This window comes from Mustela lutreola, chromosome 10, assembly GCF_030435805.1.
Source record: "Mustela lutreola isolate mMusLut2 chromosome 10, mMusLut2.pri, whole genome shotgun sequence".
NCBI classification, from domain to species: domain Eukaryota; kingdom Metazoa; phylum Chordata; class Mammalia; order Carnivora; family Mustelidae; genus Mustela; species Mustela lutreola.
This window is the reverse complement of record NC_081299.1, coordinates 16,922,072-16,945,066: the sequence shown is the minus strand read 5'-3', so window position 1 is coordinate 16,945,066 and position 22,995 is coordinate 16,922,072. Positions and strand designations below refer to the sequence as shown.

The 22,995-nt window shown below is 47.7% G+C and overlaps 1 protein-coding gene across 2 annotated transcripts in view; it reads left to right on the top strand.

Annotated features, from left to right (window-relative positions):
- The window catches only part of TCEA3 (transcription elongation factor A3), a 36,282-nt gene that overhangs the window by 924 nt on the left and 12,363 nt on the right, over positions 1 to 22,995 (top strand). Inside the window, exons 2-5 of one of the 2 annotated variants that reach the window (XM_059134893.1) lie at positions 4,407 to 4,469; positions 5,409 to 5,514; positions 6,002 to 6,143; positions 13,369 to 13,431. In XM_059134893.1, the coding sequence (XP_058990876.1) occupies positions 4,407 to 4,469; positions 5,409 to 5,514; positions 6,002 to 6,143; positions 13,369 to 13,431 (374 nt within the window). The remainder of the gene's footprint in view (positions 1 to 4,406; positions 4,470 to 5,408; positions 5,515 to 6,001; positions 6,144 to 13,368; positions 13,432 to 22,995) is intronic. The other variant, XM_059134895.1, reaches the window with a different exon arrangement.

The following is a 22,995-nucleotide window of genomic DNA, read 5'->3' as shown; positions in this document are numbered from 1 at the left end:
GAGGGTTGGAGGGGAGAGCCGGACCCAGAGGAGAATGCAGACTGACGGCCCTACCTGCGCGGCCTGCGGCTCTCAGGCCAACTTCAAGTTAATGTTTGATCCTCACCATGATCTTTGCCTCAAGCTGGTGGCCACCAGGTTGCCTGGTCAGAGCAAAGTTGGCCTTGGGTCTGGGAGGGTCTGAGCACACCTGGAGAGGGAAAAGAGGACGACTTAGCCCTTGAGAGCTCAATAGTCCCTGCTGGAGCCTGACCTGGCTTTTCAGCCCATTCTGTGACTCTAGGAGCTTGGGAAAGGGATGGCCCCTAAGGAAAGCTTTAGAATGGGGAAAAAGGAAGAGTCACCAGAACCAAGGACTGTGTCAAGCAGCCCTAGAGCAGGCACAGTGAGTGGGTGTCCATATAAAGGCCAGAGTCTGCCAGTTTCCTCACGTGGAGAGAAGAGATAAGATTATCTACCTCCTGGGAAGGAGTGACTGCAGGCAGTGGTGAGTGTGGAAGAGATGTGAGTCCTTCAGGAGCACTTGCATGGATGTTTAGTAAGAGTTAGACAATGACTCCTCCTTTGGGACAGCAAGGCGGGACACGAAACCTGTGGAGTGCTGGGAGCCTGTCACCCTTACAAGCCCAGCCTCCCCCAACCCGGTTCCCGGATACCCCACCCAGTTCCAAGATCAGTGGTACTGAGCCTCGCATCCGAGGGCGTTTTCCCAGCTCCAAGTGGTGGAGCTCAGGCCCCTGTCTGCTGAGCTCAATCCTGCCTCATAGACCTGTCCCTGGCTAACCCCAGGCTTGGGCCGGCAGATTCTGGCCTGAGGTGGGGGTGGTGGAACACCTGGGGAAAAGCAGTTTGGGGGGTAGTCGAGCTCTGGCTGAGAAGGCGGGGACTTGCCCTGGGCTTCCCCCTCACTCCTTGTATGGTCCTAGGCTCACCATTCTCTAGGCTTTCCCTCTCTGGGCCTCAGTGCCCTCTTCTGTGAAATGGGAAGAGGAAACTGTGTCCCTTGGGGGATGGATTCCTGTGAAAGTACCCAGAGCTCCGTCCAGGAAAGAGCCCCATCTGGATGCAAGGTCTCAGTAGCACAGAGCTCCTTCGTGGCCACGTCTGCGCCTGGGCTCTTGGCAGCATCTGGGTGGGCACAAGCTCTGGGCCTGTGGCAGGGAGAGGCGGGGCCTGCTCTGGGAGCAAAAGTGGGGCCCGCCCAGCAGCGGTTAGGGAGAGGAGGACACATTTCCTGTAACAAGACGGATCCTCCACGTTGCAGCTCAGGCCTGGGGTTTGCTGCCAGTTACCGAAGTCCCAGCAACATACTAAGGGCTTTTGTCAGCTGCTGTGAGCATCCGGCTGAAGCAGCCTCAGACACAGAGCCACAGCGACAGCCACAGCAACACATACACATGATCACACACAACAAACATAGCTGCACACACGCAGCCACACACCGCAACAGCTAGACAAGCATCTACACACATAACTGCGTATGAGACACAGCCACAGGCACCGACGTGCCAGATACAGTGGCCATGATGTTTCCAGAAAGACACACATGTGTGTGCCGCAGAACCACCCTCAGACAGCCACACTGACCCACTCGGAGGTTGTAATACGGGCATCATTCCACAGAGACACACAGACTTGCTGCTCAGAGCCGCACATGCACAGCTCCACGCGGGGACCAGAGCTACAGCTGGGCGCACACCACAGCCCTGTACAAGGAGAGTCACAGCTGGCAGCTCTCGCTCAGGGTTCCTAGAAGTTTCTCTCCATCACCCCCCAGCGGTACAGTGGGACACACAGAGACACACACCCCGTGGTGAGCTGCAGCCACAGCCACTATTGATTTTTCAGGAATTTTCCAAACTGGCTGTGAAATGCAGACGTTTTATTCTTTTAATTGATTATAGTTGTCAGCCAATGTGACATTTAGTTTCAGGTGTATGACATAGTGATTCCTCAGCTCTATACATTCTGTATGGCACCACCTGTCACCGTATGATGCTGTTAAAATACCATCGACTTGGGGCGCCTGGGTGGCTCAATGGGTGAAGCATCTGTCCTTGGTTGAGGTCATGATCTCAGGGTCTTGGGATCGAGCCCCACGTTGAGCTCTCTGCTCAGTGGGGAGTCTGCTTCTCTCTCTCTCTCTCTTTCTCTTTTGCTCTCGCCCTTTCTCTTTGAAATAAATAAAATCTCTAAAAAATAATAAAATACCATTTTATATTCCCTACGTAGAGCATTATCTTAAAAATTAAAGATATACTTACAATTAAATAAGTTATATTAAAAACAAAGGTAACAAACTCTCCAAAGCCATCACTGCTAATTGTTTTACTTGACTTCACTATCACCTGGGGTCTAGAGCTGATTCCCTCGGATCACATCAATACGGTGGAAACAGCGTATGGTTCTGCACATCCCTCCTTTACTTCAGTGACAGCGGTTGGTAGCTTGAAACTGGCCACGGGAGGACTATTGACATGATAGAAATTGACAAACACTACAGATCAGGTGGTTTTTTCTTTGAGAACTGGGCGTTAAACATTGAGCAACAGGCCACTGCCCCTACTCATATTTCGTAATCGTACACTCCGAGGTCGCTACGTGTCCATCTCGAAGCAGTTTGTATCGTGGTTAGAGCCGAGGGGCCTCAGTTCGAATCCCAGGTCAATGTCTTGCAACTTGGGGCAAAGTATTTAATCTCTTTGTTCCTTGGGTGGCTCATCTGTGAAAATGGGGTAGTAATTTGGTAAGAAGGGGGCTAGGGATAGTATGTGCCTCACAGGGCCAGTGTGAGAGTGAAAGAGACAAAGGCAGGTGAAGGACGGAGGGCAGGGCCCAGCACCCAGGAAGCCTTGAATTAGTGCTGCACGCAGAGTTGTTTGCCCACACGTTTATGTACACACTTGCACGTCCGCAGGTCACGCCTCCAAAAATGTACTACAAGGCCGAGTTCCAAGAGAGGCTGAGGGCTGCCCTTGGGACACGGTCCTGGCAAGGAAGCCTGGCCGGCAGGGGCTGGCAGCTGAAACCACACACTGAGACCAGGGCAAGGGGCATGCAGGACACAGTCAGCTGGCGCTCCCAGGGGACCGAGCTCAGGACAGGAGGCAGGGATGGCCTCTGGGAAGTGGGTGTAGGAAGGAGAAGGCTGAGATGGGGCAGGGGTTCACGGGGCCTGGCAGGCAGCAGATTTTCAGATCTGAGGTCCTTTGCTTCCTTCTACCTCTCGCACCTCTGCTCTCTGCTTTAGCCATTCAGTCAGGGAGTGCCGAGCTGTGTGCTGAACCCTGAGGTTTCAGAGACTAAAACAGTCCTCTTTGCCCCAAAGAAATGAAAGTATATGTCCATACAAGGACTTGTGCGTGAATGCTCCTTGGCCCAGCTGGAAACTACCCCTACGTCCCACCAGCAGGTGAATGGATAAGCCAGTTGTGGTACATCTCTGCGATGGAAAATGACTCAGTAATAAAAAGAAATATCGATCTATGCAGCAACATACATGAATCTCAATTATGCAGAGTCAAGGAGAAAGCCCATCACAGTACATTTTATTTTTTTTACAAGATTTTATTTATTTATTTGTCATAGAGAGAGCACAAGCAGGCCGAATGGCAGGCTCCCTGCTGGACAAGGAGCCCGATGTGGGACTCGATCCCCAAACCCTGAGATCATGACCTGAGCCGAAGGCAGCGGCTTAACTGACTGAACCACCCAGGCGCCCCTGCAGTATGCTTTATATAAAATCCTTTCAAATGCATCTAGACTGACGTCAGAATACTGGTGTCTTGGGGTTGGGGTGCAGGGCGGGAGGGATCACAAGGGGGCACAAGGGAACTTTGGGGGATGACGGCTATGTTCTTCTCTTGATTGTGATGATGGTTTCACGGGTGTACGCAAACATCAAACATGCAGCGCATTGCATATCAGTTATATCTTATTAAAGCTATTAAGAAAAAAAAAAAAAAGCAAGGTCCTCGCCCTGCAGAAGCTCATAGTTGGCAAGCAGGGGGCTGAGGTTGCAGACTCAAAAGCAGTAACAAGAAGCCATGAAGTAGTTACTTTAAGAGGACAAGAAGGCGGAGGAGAGCGCATGCCCAGTAGAAGGAACAGCAGAACGGAGGCTGGGGGGAGGGGGAGTGGTTAGAGCTGGGACCCAGCTCAGGGAGGGCATGAGGCTGGCTGGGTGGTGGGAGAGGAAGTTAGGGAGCTGGTCCGGGGCAGAACTTCTTCCCTCTCTCCTTCTTCCTATCCCTTGCCTGTCCTTCGACCACTTGGCTGTGTTTATCCGGGAGCTGAGCAATCTCCCCTACCTCCTGCACCCCTCTTTCCCGCAACACCACACAGTGTCAGAAAGGGGCCTGGGGCAGAAGCCATGGCCCCCGTCCTCACCTCGTGGCCTCCCACAGGAAGCGGCCCTCGACCTTCTGAAGAAGCTGAACAGCTGTCAGATGTCCATCCAGCTACTCCAGGTGGGGGGGGGTGGGAAGCCTGGGGGGGGGGTGCTGTCCCTGGGGGATGGGGAAGACCTTCTGGGGAAGAGGAAGTGCTGGGGGGGGCCCTTCAAGGGTGGGGTCTGGGAGGGGTCTGGGACGGGAGGGCCAAGGGCGGGAAAGGTCTTGAGCTCTGAGGGTGGAGACTGAGGCACTGAGATGGCGGCCAGGTACCCTCCAAGGGCAGGAGGCCCTCTAGGTCTGTGAGAAGGACAGATTTGCTTTCTTAAATACCCCAATTCCTAAGTCCCTGGGCCTATGGGATCTGTTTTATTTATTTATTTTTTTAAGATTGTATTTATTTATTTGAGAGAGAGAGCGCATAGAGAGGGGAGAAGGTCAGAGGGAGAAGCAGACTCCCCACAGAGCTGGGAGCCGGATGTGGGACTCCCAGAACTCCAGGATCATGACCTGAGCTGAAGGCAGTGGCCCAACCACCTGAGCCACCTAGGCATCCCTGGGCCTATGGGATCTGAAAGGCCGGTGATCCAGGGGAAAGGAAAAGTGGCCCACTTTTAGATCCTCCCTGTGTTGCCCAAACAGCCCCCAAGCATTACCAGAAGTTCTCGGCCCTGAAAAAAATCAGCACAGACCCAAGCTGTAGGCACCAGACCTGTGTCTTCAGCTGAAACTTGAGCTCAGAGATGCCAGGAGGTGGACGTGGTGAGGGGTCCTCAGCGGCAGCTTTTCACCGAAGCCATGGTCACCATCGGGGCAGGGGGCTGGGCCTTGGGGCCTGGACTTCAATGCGTCCTGTCGGACCAGGGTCACAACATCAGCCACGGCTCGGGGCCAGGCCTCTGCAGAGGCTGGGGCGGGGGACGGTGTGGGGATTGAGCAGGGGCGGGTCTTGCCAATTAAGGTCGCCAGTCCTGGGGGCCCATTGGAAGACCAGCCCTTGACCCTCTGGCTTTGCAGACTACCAGGATTGGAGTGGCCGTCAATGGGGTCCGCAAGCACTGCTCAGACAAGGAGGTTGTGTCCTTGGCCAAAGTCCTCATCAAAAACTGGAAGCGGCTGCTGGGTGAGAGGAGTCCAAGTCGGCTTGGGCTGTGTGCTTCTCCCTTCTCCTGGGTCGGGACCATGCCTGGCTTACCGCACGCACTCAGTGCATGTTTGTCAAATGACTTAAGAAGTGACAGGGGGCCTCGTAGCGGGGAATGCCAGGGTTGGCCCACACACTCTGCACTTTTGTAGACGTGTGCCTCTATGTATGTATTTCCGTGTGTTTGCATGTTCTATAAAGAGCATATGTCTGTATAGACGCATTTGTGTAAATACGGTCTATGTGCAGATGTCTTTCTATCCCCGTATGAGCACGGGTTTGCACACGTGTGTGCATGTTGCATAAACATCCGTGTGTGAATGTATTTCTGTGTGTGTGTAAGGGTGTGTTGGGGGCATGTGCTGCTGTCCTGGTCCCTGCTCTTTGCTCCACCCTCCCCGAAGTCATGCGAGGGTCTGCGGAGATAGAGCGCAGTTTGGGACCAATGCCATGCTCTCGTTTTCAGACTCCCCTGGACCCCCCAAAGGAGAAAAAGGAGAGGAGAGAGACAAAGCAAAGAAGGAAAAAGGGCTTGACTGTTCCGACTGGAAGCCAGAGATGGATCTTTCTCCACCAAGGGAAAAACGAGGCAAAGAGCCCAAAGACAGGTATTTTTCTTCTGGGATGGAGACAGGGGGGTGACATTTGTCCTGTCCTCTGCCAGTGGCTCTGTTTCTATAACTTCATTTAATCCTCATGCCCTGGGAGGAGCTGCTGCTCTCATCTCCTAGGGGACCCCCTTGAGGGGCTCTTCTTGGGCTCAATCAGACAGACCCACAAGGCCCAAATAGGCCATCCCTGTCACTGACTTTACCGAGAAGGACGCTGGGGCAGGAGGCACACTGTGCCGGGGGGCAGGCCCAGGCCTTTCTCATCTGCTAGGGGACCGCACAGCCTCCAGAGCTCTTCTGAGTTCTACCCAGGTACAGGGTAATGAGTCCACAATGAGGAGGCCGTGAACCCCTGACGGAGAAGACAAAGCTGCCAGGATCCCAGCAGGATTCACGGTCCTTGGCGCAGCCCCCCAAAGCTATGGTTTTCCACTAATTATTTATATTGCGTTCAGAGCCCTTCCTGCCTGCATGTAATTTACCAATCAGGGCTCATTTGCTATAAGCAACGTTGCCTAGTGACACAGCTGACATCCCGCCCTTGTCAGGGTTCCAGGTAAATGGGGCTAGGAACTCACTTAACCACACAGAATGTAAAGTGTTCTGTTGCCTCTCTATTCAACATTTCCATTTCGTGAGGAGGAAGCCAAAGATTGGGGAGCAGGGACTTTTCCAAGACCACACAGCTGTTATGTGACCGAGTAGGATCGCATCTTTGTCAGACCCCCAGGCTTCTGCTGAGAAGAGTTGTTTGTCTCAACTCCATGCCCATTCCCCCTTGCCCACCTAACCAGGGTCCCCCAAATTGCATGACTTCATATAGACCCAAATGCCTTATCCATGACAGCAGATAAAAAGTCTTCATCGATGTACAAATAAATCCGACCTGTTCCCTATGTAACTAGAGCTCTTAAATCGCGGGGGAGGGATCTGCATTTGTTCATCTAATAGGTAAGGAGGCAGTTTTAAATAATACTGAATAGTATCTGATGGTGGATAATGGTAGGTATTTTATGGATAATATCACCCATGATATAGCAATATTTTTAAAAGATTTTTGTTTATATATTTGACAGACAGAGATCACAAGTAGGCAGAGAGGCAGGCAGAGGGAGAGGGGAAAGCAGGCTCCCTGCTGAACAGAGAGCCCGATGCGGGGCTCAATCCCAAGACCCTGAGATCATGACCTGAGCCGAAGGCAGAGGCTTAACCCATTGAACCACCAAGGTGCCCCCGATATAGCAATATTTTTTTTTTCTTTTAAAGATTTTATTTATTTATTTGACAGAGAGAGATCACAAGTAGGCAGAGAGGCAGGCAGAGAGAGAGGAGGAAGCAGGCTCCCCACTGAGCAGAGAGCCTAATGCAGCTCTCGATCCCAGGACCCTGAGATCATGACCTGAGCCGAAGGCAGTGGCTTAACCCACTGAGCCACCCAGGCGCCCCTATAGCAATATTTTTAACGAACATACCTTTTTACCCAATATAGACACTGTAGGTCTTCATTTTAAGGAATTAACCAGGTTAGGGGCACCTGGCTGGCTCAGTCGGAAGAGCATAGGACTCTTGATCTTGGGGTTGTGAGTTCAAGCCCCACACTGGGGTGGAGATTACTTAAAAAAAAAAAAAAGGAATTAACCAGATTAAAGCATAAAGACTAAATGTTGTATGTGTAACATATTTCTGCTGGCATTTCTGAAACATTTTAAATCTCTGAGCCATTTTAAAATGAATGTTTATTATAATCCTATAAAACAAGTGTCTTGCAGAAAACACTTTTAGGGAATGATGCTGTAGAAGAAAAGGTCTCACCCAGAAGGAAGACATACCTCTACCACGCTACTCCCAGTCTGGGCTGTGCAAACAGCTGTAGGGCAAGGATCCTGTGTATCCTTCCAAGCACAAAACAGTCCCACACATTGAAAAACCACTTTACTGTGTTCAAAAAGCTGGTAGGGCCTCCATGGAGAGGCGATGCTGGGTAGAAAAAAATTTAATGACGTGGGAAAATATTCACTAAGAATTAGGAGAAGCTGTGGGTATAATATAGTATATATGGTATGATCCCATTTTTTATAAAAATTAAGTAAGTGAGGGGCACTTGACTGGCTCAGTCAGTAGAGCATGTGACTCTTGATCTTGGGGTGGGGAGTTTACTAAAAAAATAAAATAAAATAAAAAAATTAAAAAATAAGTTTAAAAAATTAAGTGAATTTTATGTGTATGTATAGGAGAAAAGATGAGAAGGATGTATACCAGGATGGTACCAGTGATTATATCTGGGTGGTCAGATTGAGTTGTTTTCCTTCTTCTTTTTGCAAATCTCTGTCTTTCTTATTTTTCTCCAATAAATGTGTACTAATTTTTAAGTAAGAAAAAAATAATGAAACCATTTTTTAAAAAAAACAAAAATATATCTGTGTGGTTTTAATTAAGAAGATGATTAGAGACCAGAAAGCCAAGTTCTGGGCTGAACTCCGTCACTTACTCATACCCTTAGTCTATGAGACTCAGTATTGTGGCCCGAAAAATGGGCATCATTTTCTCAGGGTTTTTTTTTTCCTTGTAAAAATAAAAAATATTGGGCGCCTGGGTGGCTCAGTAGATTAAGCCGCTGCCTTCGGCTCAGGTCATGATCTCAGGGTCCTGGGATCGAGTCCCGCATCAGGCTCTCTGCTCCTTCTCTCTCTCTGCCTGCCTCTCTGCCTACTTGTGACCTCTCTCTGTCAAATAAATAAATAAAATCTTTTAAAAAAATAAAAATAAAAAAATAAAAAATATTTTATTTGTAATATATTCTAATTATATTTATTGTTTTAATTTATTTTATATTCATTTTATATTTTATATATTTTATATTATATATATTTTATTTAGGTAGATACTTGCCCATTGTGGGAAGTTTTTTTGTTTTTTTATTTTTTTAAAGAATTTATTTATTTATTTGAAAGAGAGAAATCACAAGTAGGCAGAGAGGCAGACAGAGAGAGGAGGGAAGCAGGCTCCCCGCTGAGCAGAGAGCCTGATGTGGGGCTTGATCCCAGGACCCTGAGATCATGACCTGAGCTGAAGGCAGAGGCTTTAATCCACTGAGCCACCTTGTGGGAAGTTTTTAAAAGTACAAATAAGAAAATTAAAAAAAAATCCATTCTCTAGAGACAAGCACATATAATCATGTATAATAATCTGTGTTTAAATATATATATATTAGGGGTGTCTGGGTGGCTCAGTGGGTTAAAGCCTCTGCCTTCAGCTCAGGTAATGATCCCAGGGTCCTGGGATTGAGCCCCACATTGGGCTTTCTGTTCAGCAGGGAGCCTACTTCCTCCTCTCTCTCTCTCTCTCTGCCTGCCTCTTCACCTACTTGTGATCTCTGTCTGTCAAATAAATAAACAAAATATTTAAAAATTATTAAATATATATTATATACATATTCATATATATATGTGTATATATATATATATAATTTATGGATGCTTACGTGGCTTAGTCGGTTGACCATACCACTTTTGATTTCAGCTCAGGTCACGATCTCCGGGTTGTGGGTTGTTAGATGGAGGCCCAGATCAGGCTGTGTGCTCAGTGCAGAGTCTGCTTGAGATTCTCTCTCTCCCTCTCCCATTGCCTCTCCCCCAACACTCTCTAAACACATACATACATACATAATAAATACATATATCATTTATGTAATCATATATACCCTTCCAGAATTTTTTGCATGCTTATTTTGTCAATAACATGGAGTTATACGCTATATATTATTTTATAACTTTTCCAAATGCTTATATTTATTTCAACAGTAAGGCACATTTAGTGTAAAAAATTTAGAAACTCAAACATAAAAGAAAATAACAGAAATAACCACTGTTAATATTTTGATGTGTACCCTTCTTGTCTTTTTTTTTTTTTTTTTTTTTAAGAGAGGGGTGAGGGGCAGAGGGAGAGGGCAAGACAGAATCTTAAGCAGGCTCCACACCCGGCACGGAGCCTGACATGGGCTCAATCTCATGACCCTGAGATCATGACCTGAGCCAAAATCAAGAGTACTTTTCCCTGGGAAATGAAGTTGTCACTGAGGCCAAGCAGGGAATGAGTAGGTTGTCTCCCCACCTCATGGAGAAAATTAAGTTGGCAAGGGTCCATTTTCAATTCAATTGGTGAACTTTTTGTTTTAGTTTCCTTAATGATGATTCACTATCGTTATTTATTATATAAACACTATCCACATTAGTGATATTTAAAATTTAAATGAGTGGCGCCTGGCTGTCAGAAGAGCACGCAACTCTTGATCTCAGCGTTGTGAGTTCGAGCCCCACATTGGGTGTAGAGATTACTCAAAAATAAAACCTTTTAAAAAATAAAATAAAAACAAAAAATATTTGTCCACAGTGTGTCACTTCCAACAAATGAAACAGCTTTTGGACATCTTCTTCCCTCTCAGTCCTGATCTAATATACATAATTTTTCCATTCCTATCGGCAGAGTAGACAATTACGTCCCTGTGTATCTTCCTATTGTATTCTAAGCATTTTTTCTTGCTCCTAAACACTTTTCGTAATGATCGTTTGCAGTAATTGCAGAATATTTCTGGTTTGCTCTAAAAAGAAAGGCAATGAAGAAGGGCCAGAAAATGGGGAGTCTCAGGGATTGAGGCTCATGTCTTCTTTCTTCTACTGCAAGAATTCCAGCTTCCCACTCGGGCCTGCACCTGTTCGTCCCCATGGGGCATTCGGGGTCGGGGGGAACCCCGCAGGGGAACTCCCAGGGTCCAGTGAGGGATTGGAGGGACATGTGAAGAAGGGTTGCTTCTCCCCCCTCTCTCTCTCTCTCTGCTGCCTCCCCTGTGTTTAAAGCTGGGGTGAAGATCTGGGTCCAAATGAGTCTGGCCCACAGGATAGTCAGGCCTAGCCCCTATATTTCCGCATTGGTCAATTCCACGGCATTTGGCAATAAATACTTATACAGCACCCGTTTTGTGTTAGAAGGTCTTCTGTTGGCCTGAAATAAGCCAGTCCAGGCATGAGATTGGATTCCACAGAAGCAGACCCTGAGACACAGGTTCAAGTGCAAGGGGTTTACTTGGGAAGTGATTTCAGGAAATGCAGAGAGAAGAGTGAGGGAAGCGAGATGGGGAAGGGAGGGAAGCCAGCCCAGGGTGTGTCAGTGGGCGGGCTAGTGCTGTGGGCGACCAGGGCTTAAATCCGGCCGGGGAGTTCTGGGTGACGTGGAAAACACACCTCGGTTCACCCCCTTGAGGGCTGAGGACGCTGGGGTGTTTATCCACCAATTTCTGTGTATCTGGTTGAAGGCTGCTCCTGGGGTCCTTAACTCCTTGGCACTTCTGGCCCATTGGCAGCTGGCACTCGCTGACACAGAGAACTCTCTCGAGCACAGTCTGGGGGACCCCACAGCACAAGTCCTTGGGTCCCAGTGCACAGGGAGAGTGAGTGCCTAAGGGGGTGTGGACTCTGCAGGGACAGCATCCGCCACAGTGAACAAACCCCACCAAGCTCTGTGCTTGTGGAATTTATGTGGGGGCTGGTCGGATAATATACATAGTACATAAGAACATTTTGTAGTACCTTAGAAGGGGATGCCCGCCCTGGACATAAAAAGAAGTCTCGGGGGACACCTGGCTGTGACTGTTAGTAGAGCATGTGACTCTTGTTGGTTTCAAGGTCATGAATTCCAGCCCCAGATCAGGCGCCAAAATTACTTAAAAAAAAAAAAAAAAAAGGCAGCCTGGGTAAGTGAAATGGGGAGTGATGGTTACAATTTACAGACAGATTAATTTCATAAAACCATTAAAAGGGGGAAACATATTAGATGGCATATAAAGAGAATGTAGCTACATGCATTTTGGAGAATAGAAACAAATTTTCACATCTGATCCTATCACCCTACTGTAACCATGGTTGTATTTTCCTTCTTTCCCCCCTTTTTATTTTTCCATATTTTTAAAAGTTTTTATTTTTGGAGATTTTATTTATTTGAGAGACCCAGAGAGCAGGAGCAGGGGGAGGAGTAGAGGGAGAGGGAGAAGTTGGCTCCCCGCTGGCAGGGAGCCTGAGATGGGGCGCATTAATGCGGGGCTCTATCCCAGGACCCTGAGATAACGACCAGAGCTTAAGGCAGATGCTTAACAACTGACCCACCCAGATGCCCCTAGATTTTTTTTTTCATTTGAGTAATCTCTACACCCAACGTGGGGCTCCAACTTAACTACCTGAGATCAAGAGTCCCATTCTCTACCAGCTGAGCCAGCCAGGAGCCCCGATCACATTTTCTTTCAATCTTTTTTCCTCCTAGGCATTGCTTTTCTTGTATGACTTTAGAAATAGTATGCATCTAATTTTATGTACCATTTCACTTGTCAGTTTAATAGCTCTACTATCTCCAAGGCCTGTGTGCCTCTCTCCGCTCCTCCTAAGTAAGGTGCCCGCAGGGGAGGCTGACGCTGATCTTTTCCGGCTCCCTGGCTCCTCCTGAGAATAGGCAGTCCCAGGAATGCCAGTCTCCATGGACTCCAGCTAGCCAAGGCTTGCCTGACAGCAAGGAGGAGGGGAGTCTGCTGAGAATTAATGAATAATAATTAGTAACACAAAATAAAGGTGTAGGGGTGCCTGGCTGGCTCAGTTGGTAGAACACGTGACTCTTGATCTGAGGGTTGTAAGTTCAAGCCCCAGTCTGGGTATAGAGATTACTTAAAAATTAAAAATCTTAAAAAAAAAAAAAAAAAAACCATTAGGGGCGCCTGGGTGGCTCAGTGGGTTAAAGCCTCTACCTTTGGCTCAGGTCATGATCCCAGGATCCTGGGATTAAGCCCCGCATTGGGCTCTCTGCTCAGCAGGGAGCCTGCTTCCCCTCACCCCCCCTCTGCCTGCTTCTCTGCCTGATTGTGATCTCTGTCAAATAAATAAATAAAATCTTTCCCAAAAAACACAAAAAAACAACCTTTAGTAACACATGCATAACACACATAATGTACATGGCACGTATAAGACCTCCTTCCCTTGATTGCTTCATTCAGTGGAGGGTAGGGGCAGGTGTCCAGCCCGCACGACTTGCAGCTTCGTCTCCAGGCAGCTGTGGTCCAGGTGGGTTCCACTACTCTCAGCCCAGCAGGCCTGGCTCCCAGAAGCTTTGTCCCCAGCCTTTGAGCTCTCGAGATCCGTCCTGGTGCTAACTTAAAGAGTCTCATCTCCAATTTCTCTTCTTTCAGGAGAGACTCTGTGGACTCCAAGTCTTCAGCCAGCTCTTCTCCAAAAAGGCCACCGATGGAAAGGTAAAAGAAGCCATGGGCTTCTCCATCCCAGAGGTGCTGTTCAGCATGTGTTCCCCTCTCTGCTTTTCTAGAAACAGCCTGGGGGCAGAGGAAAGCAGAAAGCCTTGTATATTATGTTCTTTGCAGACTCTAGGACCTACACAGGAAGACTGAATGGGATCCTGAATCAGAGGGATGGCTCCTTCACTGGGGTGGCTGACCAGTCACTATTGCCCCAACACTATCTAGGGAACATTCTCAAGGTCAAGTTGAACCCAGTGAGGACAGAGGTCTGGAGAACTTATCCCTGGAGTGGGATCTCTGTATTTTAGTTACCCAAAATAGCATAAGTCAGCAAGTTATTTATTCATCAAATATTTATTGAGAGGCAACTATGTGCCAGGAAATGTTCTAGGTGCCAAGGATACACACAGCAATGAACAAAAGAAAAATCTCTGCAGTCATGAGGCCTATATCCTAACAAGGCGTGAGAGGCAATCCATAGAATAAATAAATCAGGTGATGATTTAGAAGGTGACGAGCATTGTGGAGACAACAGGGCAGAGTGAGGGGGTTGGGAAGGATGGTCATTTGAACAGTGACCTTTGAACAAACCTTTCAGAGATGAAGGAATGAGCCATGCAGATCTCCAGGTCATTCCAAGCCAGGACCCTGAGTGGCAGGGTCAGGAGGCGGTGAAGTGGCCAGGGCTGGAGTGGAAAAGTGAGGCGGGAGAGTTGGAGGACAGAGTCGAACAGGAGCCCTGCGAGGGAATTTATCAGAATGCCTTTGGCTGCTGTGCTGAGAACGGGCTGTCAGGGCCAAGGGCAGGGGCAGAGCCCAGCCAGGAGGCTACTCAGTAATTCGGGCAAGAAATGACGGTGGGTTTCCCGACAGGCTGGGGAGGGATACTGGAGAATATCAAGAGTCAAGATGACTCCAAGACTTTTCTCTTGAGCGCTGGCAAAGACTGAATGGGGAAGACCGCGTCTAACTCAGGCTTCAGCAGGTGATACAGAGCTGAGGTGGGGATGTGTTGGGTTTCAGGCGTGTCCTAGTCATTCAGATGGAGAAGTTGAAGGCACTTAGGGTAGACCAAGCTAGAATTCAGGAAAAATGTCTGGGCTGGAATTTGAGTTTCAGACTCATTAGTATGGATCTAGCATTTGAAGCCACAGACCTTGATAGGTGGCTAAGGAGTGATTGTGACTGAAAGAGGGAGTGTGAGCTGTGGTCCAAGGGGCGGTCAGAGCAGGAGGAAGTGACGTAGAGGTGGATCAAAGCTAGTAAGTCATGTCTGGGGGCCATATTGGATGCCGGGGCAACTAGGCTAGAATGGTAAAGGTGTTGGCTTCCAGGAGACTATGTGTGGAGCCGTACAGTTATTTTAGGTCTAATGTACCAGTGAGACTACCACTGGAAAGAAAAGAAGAGGCACAAAAATTAGGCCGTTTAAGGTTTCTGAAGATTAAACAGGCCTGGGATATTGATGGGGTGATGTACTGCTATAGTCCAAAATGGCCGCCAGGTGCCTGCTGATGAGTGGCGGATCTGGGGAGTGCTGCGGCTTCAAGTTGGAGTCTGAGGCCATATCCTGCCTCTGAAGGGAAGAGTTTGTGGTCAACTGGTGATGTCTTCCATGAGTGAGGCCTAAGAATGGAGGACCCAGGGTCATCCTGCTTCTGCACCAGTGGTTGTCAGTGGAGAGTCATTTAGAAATTCGTAGAGGTATTTTTGGTCACAGTGACGACTGTGACATGGGGTATCTTAGTTCACACTGCTGTAACGAAATATCATGGACTTAAGCAACAGACATTTATTCCTCACAGTTCTGGAAGATGGGAACGCCAAGGTATGAGCCAACTCAGTTCCCAATGACAGCCCTTTGCCTGGTTTGCAGATAGCCACCTTCTCTCTGTGTCTGCACAACATACACGCACACACACAGATACACGCACACACACACAGTGAGCTCTGGTCTCTTTTCTTCTTATAAGGCCAATAATCCCATCATGGGACCCTAACTTCATCTAAACTGAATCACCGCTCAAAGTCCTCACCTCCAAATTCTATCACATTAGGAGTTAGGGCTTCAACATATGACTTAATGGAGGACACGAACATTCCGTCTGCAGTGGGAGAGAGGCAGGAGCAGTACAGCATTTACTAGGCAGGGGCCAGAGATGCTAAATGTCCTGGAACATGAAGGACAGACCTGCATAAGGAAGGATTGTTCTATCCCAAAAGGAAACACTGACCACTAGTCCAGTTCTGGGTGTGATATTATAAGAAAAACATTTCATATTTGTGTAAGGTTTTATACCTCTGTATTCCTTTCCTGACTTAGCCTTTTGACCTTGAAGTCTCCTGACTCCCTCCTGTAATACATTCTTTTTCTGAAGGTCAGTCAAGCAGAATACGTTTGTCCTTAGAGCAGTTGTGCCCTTTCCTGCTTGTTCTATATTGGGGGTGGGGAATCCAGAGAAATACAAGGAAGTCTTGTAAATCCACCTTATCTACTACCACACAGTTTCCTGTACACTCTCCCTCTCGATTTCATCTTTCCCATCCATCCATCCATTCATCCATCCATCCAATGAGCACATTTGTTGAGGACCTCCTTGCAAACCTAACATGCTCCGAGGACCAAGGTCATGTGCATACAGTGGGAGACTAGTGGAGACCATGGCAGACTGAAGGGGGCACTCACTATCCAGCACAGCTATTTGTTGCTTTGTGGAAATGCAGGCCCTGCATGGCATGTCTTCCTATTTTTTAAGGAAAGCTGGACATCTACATGTTCATATGAAACTCCCAATTTTTTTTAAGATTTTATTTATTTGATAGACAGAGATCACAAGTAGGCAGAGAGGCAGGCAGAGAGAGAGGAAGGGAAGCAGGCTCCCTGCTGAGCAAAGAGCCTGATGCAGGGCTTCATCCCAGGACCCTGAGATCATGACCTGAGCCAAAGGCAGATACTTTAACCCATTGAGCCCCCCAGGCGCCCCTGAAACTCCCAATTTTAAATATGGATGATGTATTCATATTTTTCTGCAACACAGTAGGGCAAACAAAATTCATTTGGAGCTCACCAGCTGCAGCCTCTAAGCCCAGGCAAAGGTGTAAACTCATGATCTCTGCCTTCATATGGCAAATCACTGATATAGAGGCAGACACCAAAATGTTTTTTGTTTTTGTTTCCCAAATGCTTCTTAAACAAACAAACAAACAAAAATTGAAGATGTAACATTCAATGGGGACATAGGAAGAGTCTCAATATGACTTGAGAAGTCAAAGAAGACTTCCTCCAAGATAATGTATTTGTACTCAGAATTGAGAGATGAGAAGGAGTTCGGTGGACAAGCCAGGAGAGGGCCTGTCGGGCAGTGGGACTGGAAGGTGCAAAGCTGTACTATGAGTGAACGTGGTGCTCTGGGAACTGTAGCTGGGGCATCAGGGAGCAAACCCCTCAGTGCACCCCTGTGACAAGGAGGAAGGCTGCACCTTATGGAGAGCCTAGCCAGCTCTCTGAATTGTGGACTTTTCACCCAGCAGCTGGGCTTCCTATCGGTGTAGTAACTGCAATGTCCTCGAGGTGGCGCGCAGGAGCAGCGAGCGGGCCTCCAGGTGCCTCCGCTCCGATCTGGGGTTGAATTTTTCTATGGGCTTGGTGATGTCAGATCACAGGCTGTGGGGCTGGCGCTGGCACATCCGGGGAGCAGAAGGAAGCTGTTGATAAATCCAACGCCCCACCCCCACCCCCGCCAGTGATGCCTTCCCTGCAGTTTGTCGCTGTTCCCGATCGTGTGCACTGAAAGCAAAATGAGGCTGGCTGCCTGAAATGCACTGAGACAGGAAGGCCAGCCAGCCAGCCAGCTCTTAGCCAAGGGGAGGGACCGGGGCTGGGAGTGCCCTGCCTAGAAGGTGGTGAGAAGAAAGCAACAGGCAGCCTAACCTAGCCTGGGTTAGGGGACCCTGAAAAACTTTCTGCCTTGTAGAAACACAGTGAGATGTACTGAAAAGAATTTGGAAGCAGAAGATCTCGGTTTGTGGTGTGGCTCTGCCATTTGCTGGTTGGATGACCTTGGACAAGTCAGTTCAGCTCTCTGAACCTCAGCCTACTAATCTGTAAGACGGGGACAATTATGACCCTTCCCCAGGTCATTACGAGGATTAAATGAAATAACAAAATGCTTAACACTGTTCCCAACCCATATAAATGCTCAGTAAGTACATAATCCTTGGTAATAATACTCACACTTAATGTGGCAATCTAGGTAAATTACCTAACCCTTCATTACTAGAATTCTCCTGGGTACTAGAATCCTATCAGAAACTCTCTAAGATGGGTACTGTTTTCATCCCCATTACTAGCCCAGGGTCACAGAGCTACAAAGTGGTGGTGTCAGGACTTGAGCCTTGGAGTTTGGCTCTGGAGCAGCTTGGGTCCTTAATAAATATACCACCTTAGTGTAGGCATTCCCTTGAGGAAGCTGTCATTTGTTATTATGTGTCCTTCCAAGCAATGTGTCCTCCAGGCTCCACTGTCGGGTCTCCACTGGAGAATCCTAGACATTGAGGATATGGTGATGGGGCATGTAGCTCAGTGAGGTCCAGCACCAGGAAGAATCTAGGGCTCCATCACAGCTGGAGAAGGGCTGGAGATGGGCTGACCTGGGTGGTGGGAGGTGACAGACTCTGGCTCAGAGAGAGATCACTTTCTTAATCTCAGAGAGTAGGGTCTCTATCTTTCCAAAGAGGACCTGTCACCCACCCAGTTCAGCTCTATCTAGGCCTCCTGGATGTGCCTTTTATCTCTTTGTGGCCAAATTTCTCAACTCATCTTATATTCATGCATTTAACAAAGACTCATCGAGTTTTGGCCCAGAATGCTATTCCAGGTGCTGGAAACAGTGGTGAACCAGCCAAAAGGGTTCCTATACTCTGAAACCTGTAATCTGGAGATGGAGGCAGACAATGCTTATAAACACACAAACAAGTTAATTCTAGACTTGGATAAGTGCTATGAATGAAAGAAATCAGGTCACATGCTAGGGAGTTACAGGGCAGGCATAGGCTGCTTGACTGGGCTGATTGTGGGAGGCCTCCCTGAGGATGTGATACTGGAGCTAAGACCTGACTGGTGGGAAGAGGCCCAGTCATAAGGAAATCTGGAGGAGGAGGAGCCTTCCCAGAGGAGGGAGCAGCCAGTGCAAAGGCACTGTGGTGGGAGTGACAGGTATATTTAAGAAAGAGAAAGAAGCAGTGCAGTGGGGAAGCTTCTATGAACCAAAGGGGAGCATGGCATGAGATTAGGTCAGAGAGGAAGCAGAGGCCAATGTCAAGGGGGCTGGGAGGCCATGGTGAACTTTATGCTGAAAATAACTGGAAGCCATTAGAGGGCCAGAAGCAGGGAGTGATGAGATCTGCCGTGTTTGAAAGGTTTCCCCAGGCTTTTGTGTGGCAAATGGATTGTAAGGGGGGCAAGAGGTTGCCGGGAGACCAGCTTTGGGGTTATTTTGGCTGTGTAGGTGAGAGCCCAGTGGCTAGGACTAGGGTTGAATGTGGGGGAGATTCCCACTGATTGCAGGCAGCTCCTTAAGCTCTAGACTTTACACACTACTTTACACGCTTCCCAGCCCTCTCTCGCTCACACCTTTCCCTCCCACTGAAATCTGACTCCAGCAGAGAGCAGGCTAGAGCTGGGGTTCCCAAGGCCTGTGCCCTGCCGAAAGGCCACTCACTTGTTAGGGAGGGTTGGGCCAAATCCAGGGTAAATTTATCTAGAACAGAAAGTTTCAAACTGCATTTAAAAAAATAAATAAAAGCTAAGAAATCCCTTTGGACAAAATTTTTCATAATTCAAAATATAAACCTTACAAGAGCAAAGCCCTCCCTCCCCAGCCCGCCTCAGTCCTGAGGTAGCACTTAGGAACATTTGAGGAATCTCAAGGTTCCGGAGAATACAAAAATCCCAGTGATCCAAGATTGTCTGTGGTGACAGAAGGCATCCAAGCCAGATCAAGCCAAACAGCAAAGGCTGAGGAACAACAAGGTCTCCAGCAGAATTTACACTGAAGAGTACCTAGCAGGATGTTGGATGTTTCTTGTCACCCCAGCTTTTTAACACTAGAAAGCTTAGGCTACTCAGTCAGCTTCACTCTCAGACACAACTTCTTGGGCCTTAATTTTCAGAAGCCCGTCATCATCTTCCTGAGGGGATGAAGTACATCCATAACTCCAGAGAGGTCTGGTGCAGCTGCCCAGGCTGTGCACTGTACAACTCCAGAAGATACCGAGCTGGCAATATAAATGGTGCTCTCTGGAATTAAGAAATACAGCAGCCCTTTAGGACCTTCCACAAGAGCTCAGTGGGTTAAGATTCTGGGGTGGAGGAAGGGACCTTAATTTCTTCAACCCTTGTGTGTCAGTTTTTCCGAGGAGGCCTAAGGACTGGCTGGCTGATCCTGATGGGTTACTGAAGGAAACAAAGGTGAAGGCATCTTGACGCCTGGCCCCCACCCCAAGAGTAGTGTAGAAGCAGCTCTGAAAGGGAGGGAGTTGTGGAACTATCACTCCATCCTCTCATCTGTGAAATGGGGCCAGGAACTTGCCACGGTCAGGGTTATGGAGAAGAAGAGATAGCAAACAAGCAATAAAAGATGGCTTTGGCTTTTACCTTTTTTTTTTTTTTTTAAACAAACCCCTAACAAGTCCTGTCCTTTCTCTCCAACACCCTTAGCCTCACACCCCAGGTGCCCTGAGCCCCTCAACACTGCCCACGCAAAACATGGGTTTCATGCTTCTGTGCATTTCTGCCATGAATGCATCTTCCCGTCCGCTCCTCCTGTGGCCAGCTCCCATCCCTTGGGAACTTGTAGACCTTGTGGAACTTGAACAGAGTTGCACTGCAGTGTGGGACCTCTTTGAGCTTTCTTAGGCTGCGTGGTTACTAAGGGCTGGCATTGTGATACTGATTCGCACAGGTCACCAACAGGATGCTGGCGGGTGCCTCTTCCCTCGCCCAGCACCCTCTTTGCAAGGACTCAAAAGGGACCAACAACAGTCCAAGTTTCAGCCTAGATTTTTTGGTTGCATGTATCAGTACTTCTTTTTTTTTTTTAAGCTTTTTTATCGTGATAAAATATATATAACAAAATGTGCATTTCAATCTTTTTCTTTCAGTGTAAGAAAAAAGATATTTTATCATTTCAAATGCATTAAGATTTGCCAAATATATAAAAACAGATTACTTATCATTGCATATGTCAAGCTGTGTGGTTATTTTTACTCCTTAAACTTCCTAGATGGATTTTTTTTTTTAAAGATTCCTAGACAGATTTTTTAAATTGGATCAAAATATATATAACATAAAATTTAGCCATTTTAACCATTTTTAAGTGTATCACGGCGTTAAGTACATTCACATTGTGGTACAACCCCACCACTGTCCCATCTCCAGAACTTTCTCATTCTCCCAAACTGAAACCCGACCCCATTTCCCCCTTCCTCCAGCCCCCACAGCACCATCCTACTTCCTGTCTCTGTGGATGTAATGACTCCAGGTACTTTGTGTGAGTGGATCACACAGTATCTGTCCTTTTGTATCCAGCCCATTTCACCCACCATGTCTTCCGTTCATGGCATCCATGTTGTAGTGTATCTCAGGATTCCGTTCCTTTCTGTGGCTGGATGGTCATCCACTGTATTCCATACCGCATTCCGTGTATCCATACATCTCTCTCTGGACACACGGGTTGCTTCCACATTTGCTGGGAGCTCTCTGAGAACAGGAACACAGGAAGCCCGTCTGAGCCATCCGCTTAGAGTGACCACTCGTGATTATCAATTTTCTTTTTTTAAAGAAAAAAACCAAAGAGTTTCTTATTACAGAAGTAGATATGCTCTTCAGGGAAGATATAGAAAATCTGGATAAGCAAAGATGAGATTGAAATCTAATATAACTCCACCTCAGAAAGATAATTAATAATTACTCATTATTATGATCAATAATTAATTATATAATTAGTAATAATAATAATTATTGCTCTTAACAAGGTGTTGCTGTTTGAATGTTTCTGTGTTGAAGCCCCCAGCCACAAAGTGACTGCATTGGGAGATAGACCCTTTATGGGAATAATGAAGACTAAATGAAGTCATAAGGGCAGAGCCCTGATCCGACAGGATTAGTGTCCTTTTGAGAGAAACCTGAGAGTTTGCTCACTCTCTGCCACGGGAGGACCTAGCAAGAAGATGGTTGTGGGATGCCTGGGTGGCTCAGTCAGTTAAGCTGCTGCCTTTGACTCAGGTCACAATTCCAGGGTCCTGGGATCGAGTCCCAAATCAGGCTCCTTGCTCAGTGGAGAGCCTGCTTCTCTCTCTGCCTCTGCCTGCCACTCTGCCTCCTCCCCTGCTTGTGCTCTCTCTCTCTGATAAATAAACAAACAAATAAATAAATAAAATCTTAAAAAAATAAAAGAAGAAGAAGAAGAAGAAGAAGAAGGAGAAGGAGAAGGAGAAGGAGAAGGAGAAGGAGAAGGAGAAGGAGAAGGAGAAGGAGAAGGAGAAGGAGAAGGAGAAGGAGAAGGAGAAGGAGAAGGAGGAGAAGGAGAAGGAGAAGAAGGAGAAGGAGAAGGTGGTAGTTGTCTACAAGCCAGGAAGCAAGCTCTGTCCAGTACCTTGATCTCAGACTTCCCAGTCTCCAGATCTGTGGGAAATATCTATGGTGCAAACCACCCAGTCTTTGGTATGTTGTTATAGCAGCCCACGCTAAGATGCAAAGTTATCCTGCCAGTCGTCTGTACATACATGTATATATACTTGTGGGGTTTTAAGCCCAAACCAAAATGAAATCATTCTTTTTTTTTTTTTTAAAGATTTTATTTATGTGTCAGAGAGAAAAAGAGCATAAGCAGGGGGAGCTGCAGGCAGAGGGAGAAGCAGTCTCCCCAGGGAGCCCAATGTAGAACTCAGTCCCAGGAACCCAGAATGAGGAGCCAAAGGCAGAAGCTTAACCAACAGAGTCACCCAGGCGTCCTCAAAACAAGATCCTTCTTAGGCAGTCTCTCTTGGGTGTTAAGAGTAGACTTCGGACTCAGACAGACCCGAGTTCAAGTCTCAGTGGTGTAATTCTGTTTCCTCATCTGCAAATGAGGAGGACGACAGTATCTACCACCTAGGACCGCTTTGAGGATTTGATTACAAAATGTTCCTGGGGTGCCTGGCACTGGGTAAAAGCCAGCTCTCTTCAGTGGTGCTAAAGTCACCCGTCACTAGACTGTCAGCTCCTTGAGGATTGGAGCTTTGCTGACTTTTCTGCTTTACCCCTTGTTCCTAGCACTGGACCTACAGAATAAGGGCCTACTAAGCATTCACTGAACGAGTGAGTAAATGGTCCAGTGAGAAGACAGAGCAGCTAGCACGGTGTCTAACGGATCATAGTGTGGTTTCACGTGGTGGTACAACATTCTGTGACCTGCAGAGCAGAGCGCTTGGTTAAGAGTCTGGGCGCCTGAGTTCAACTGCTTGGGTTTCAGTTCTGGCCTCCACACGTGTGACCTGAGTCAAATTATCGTGATTGCGGCT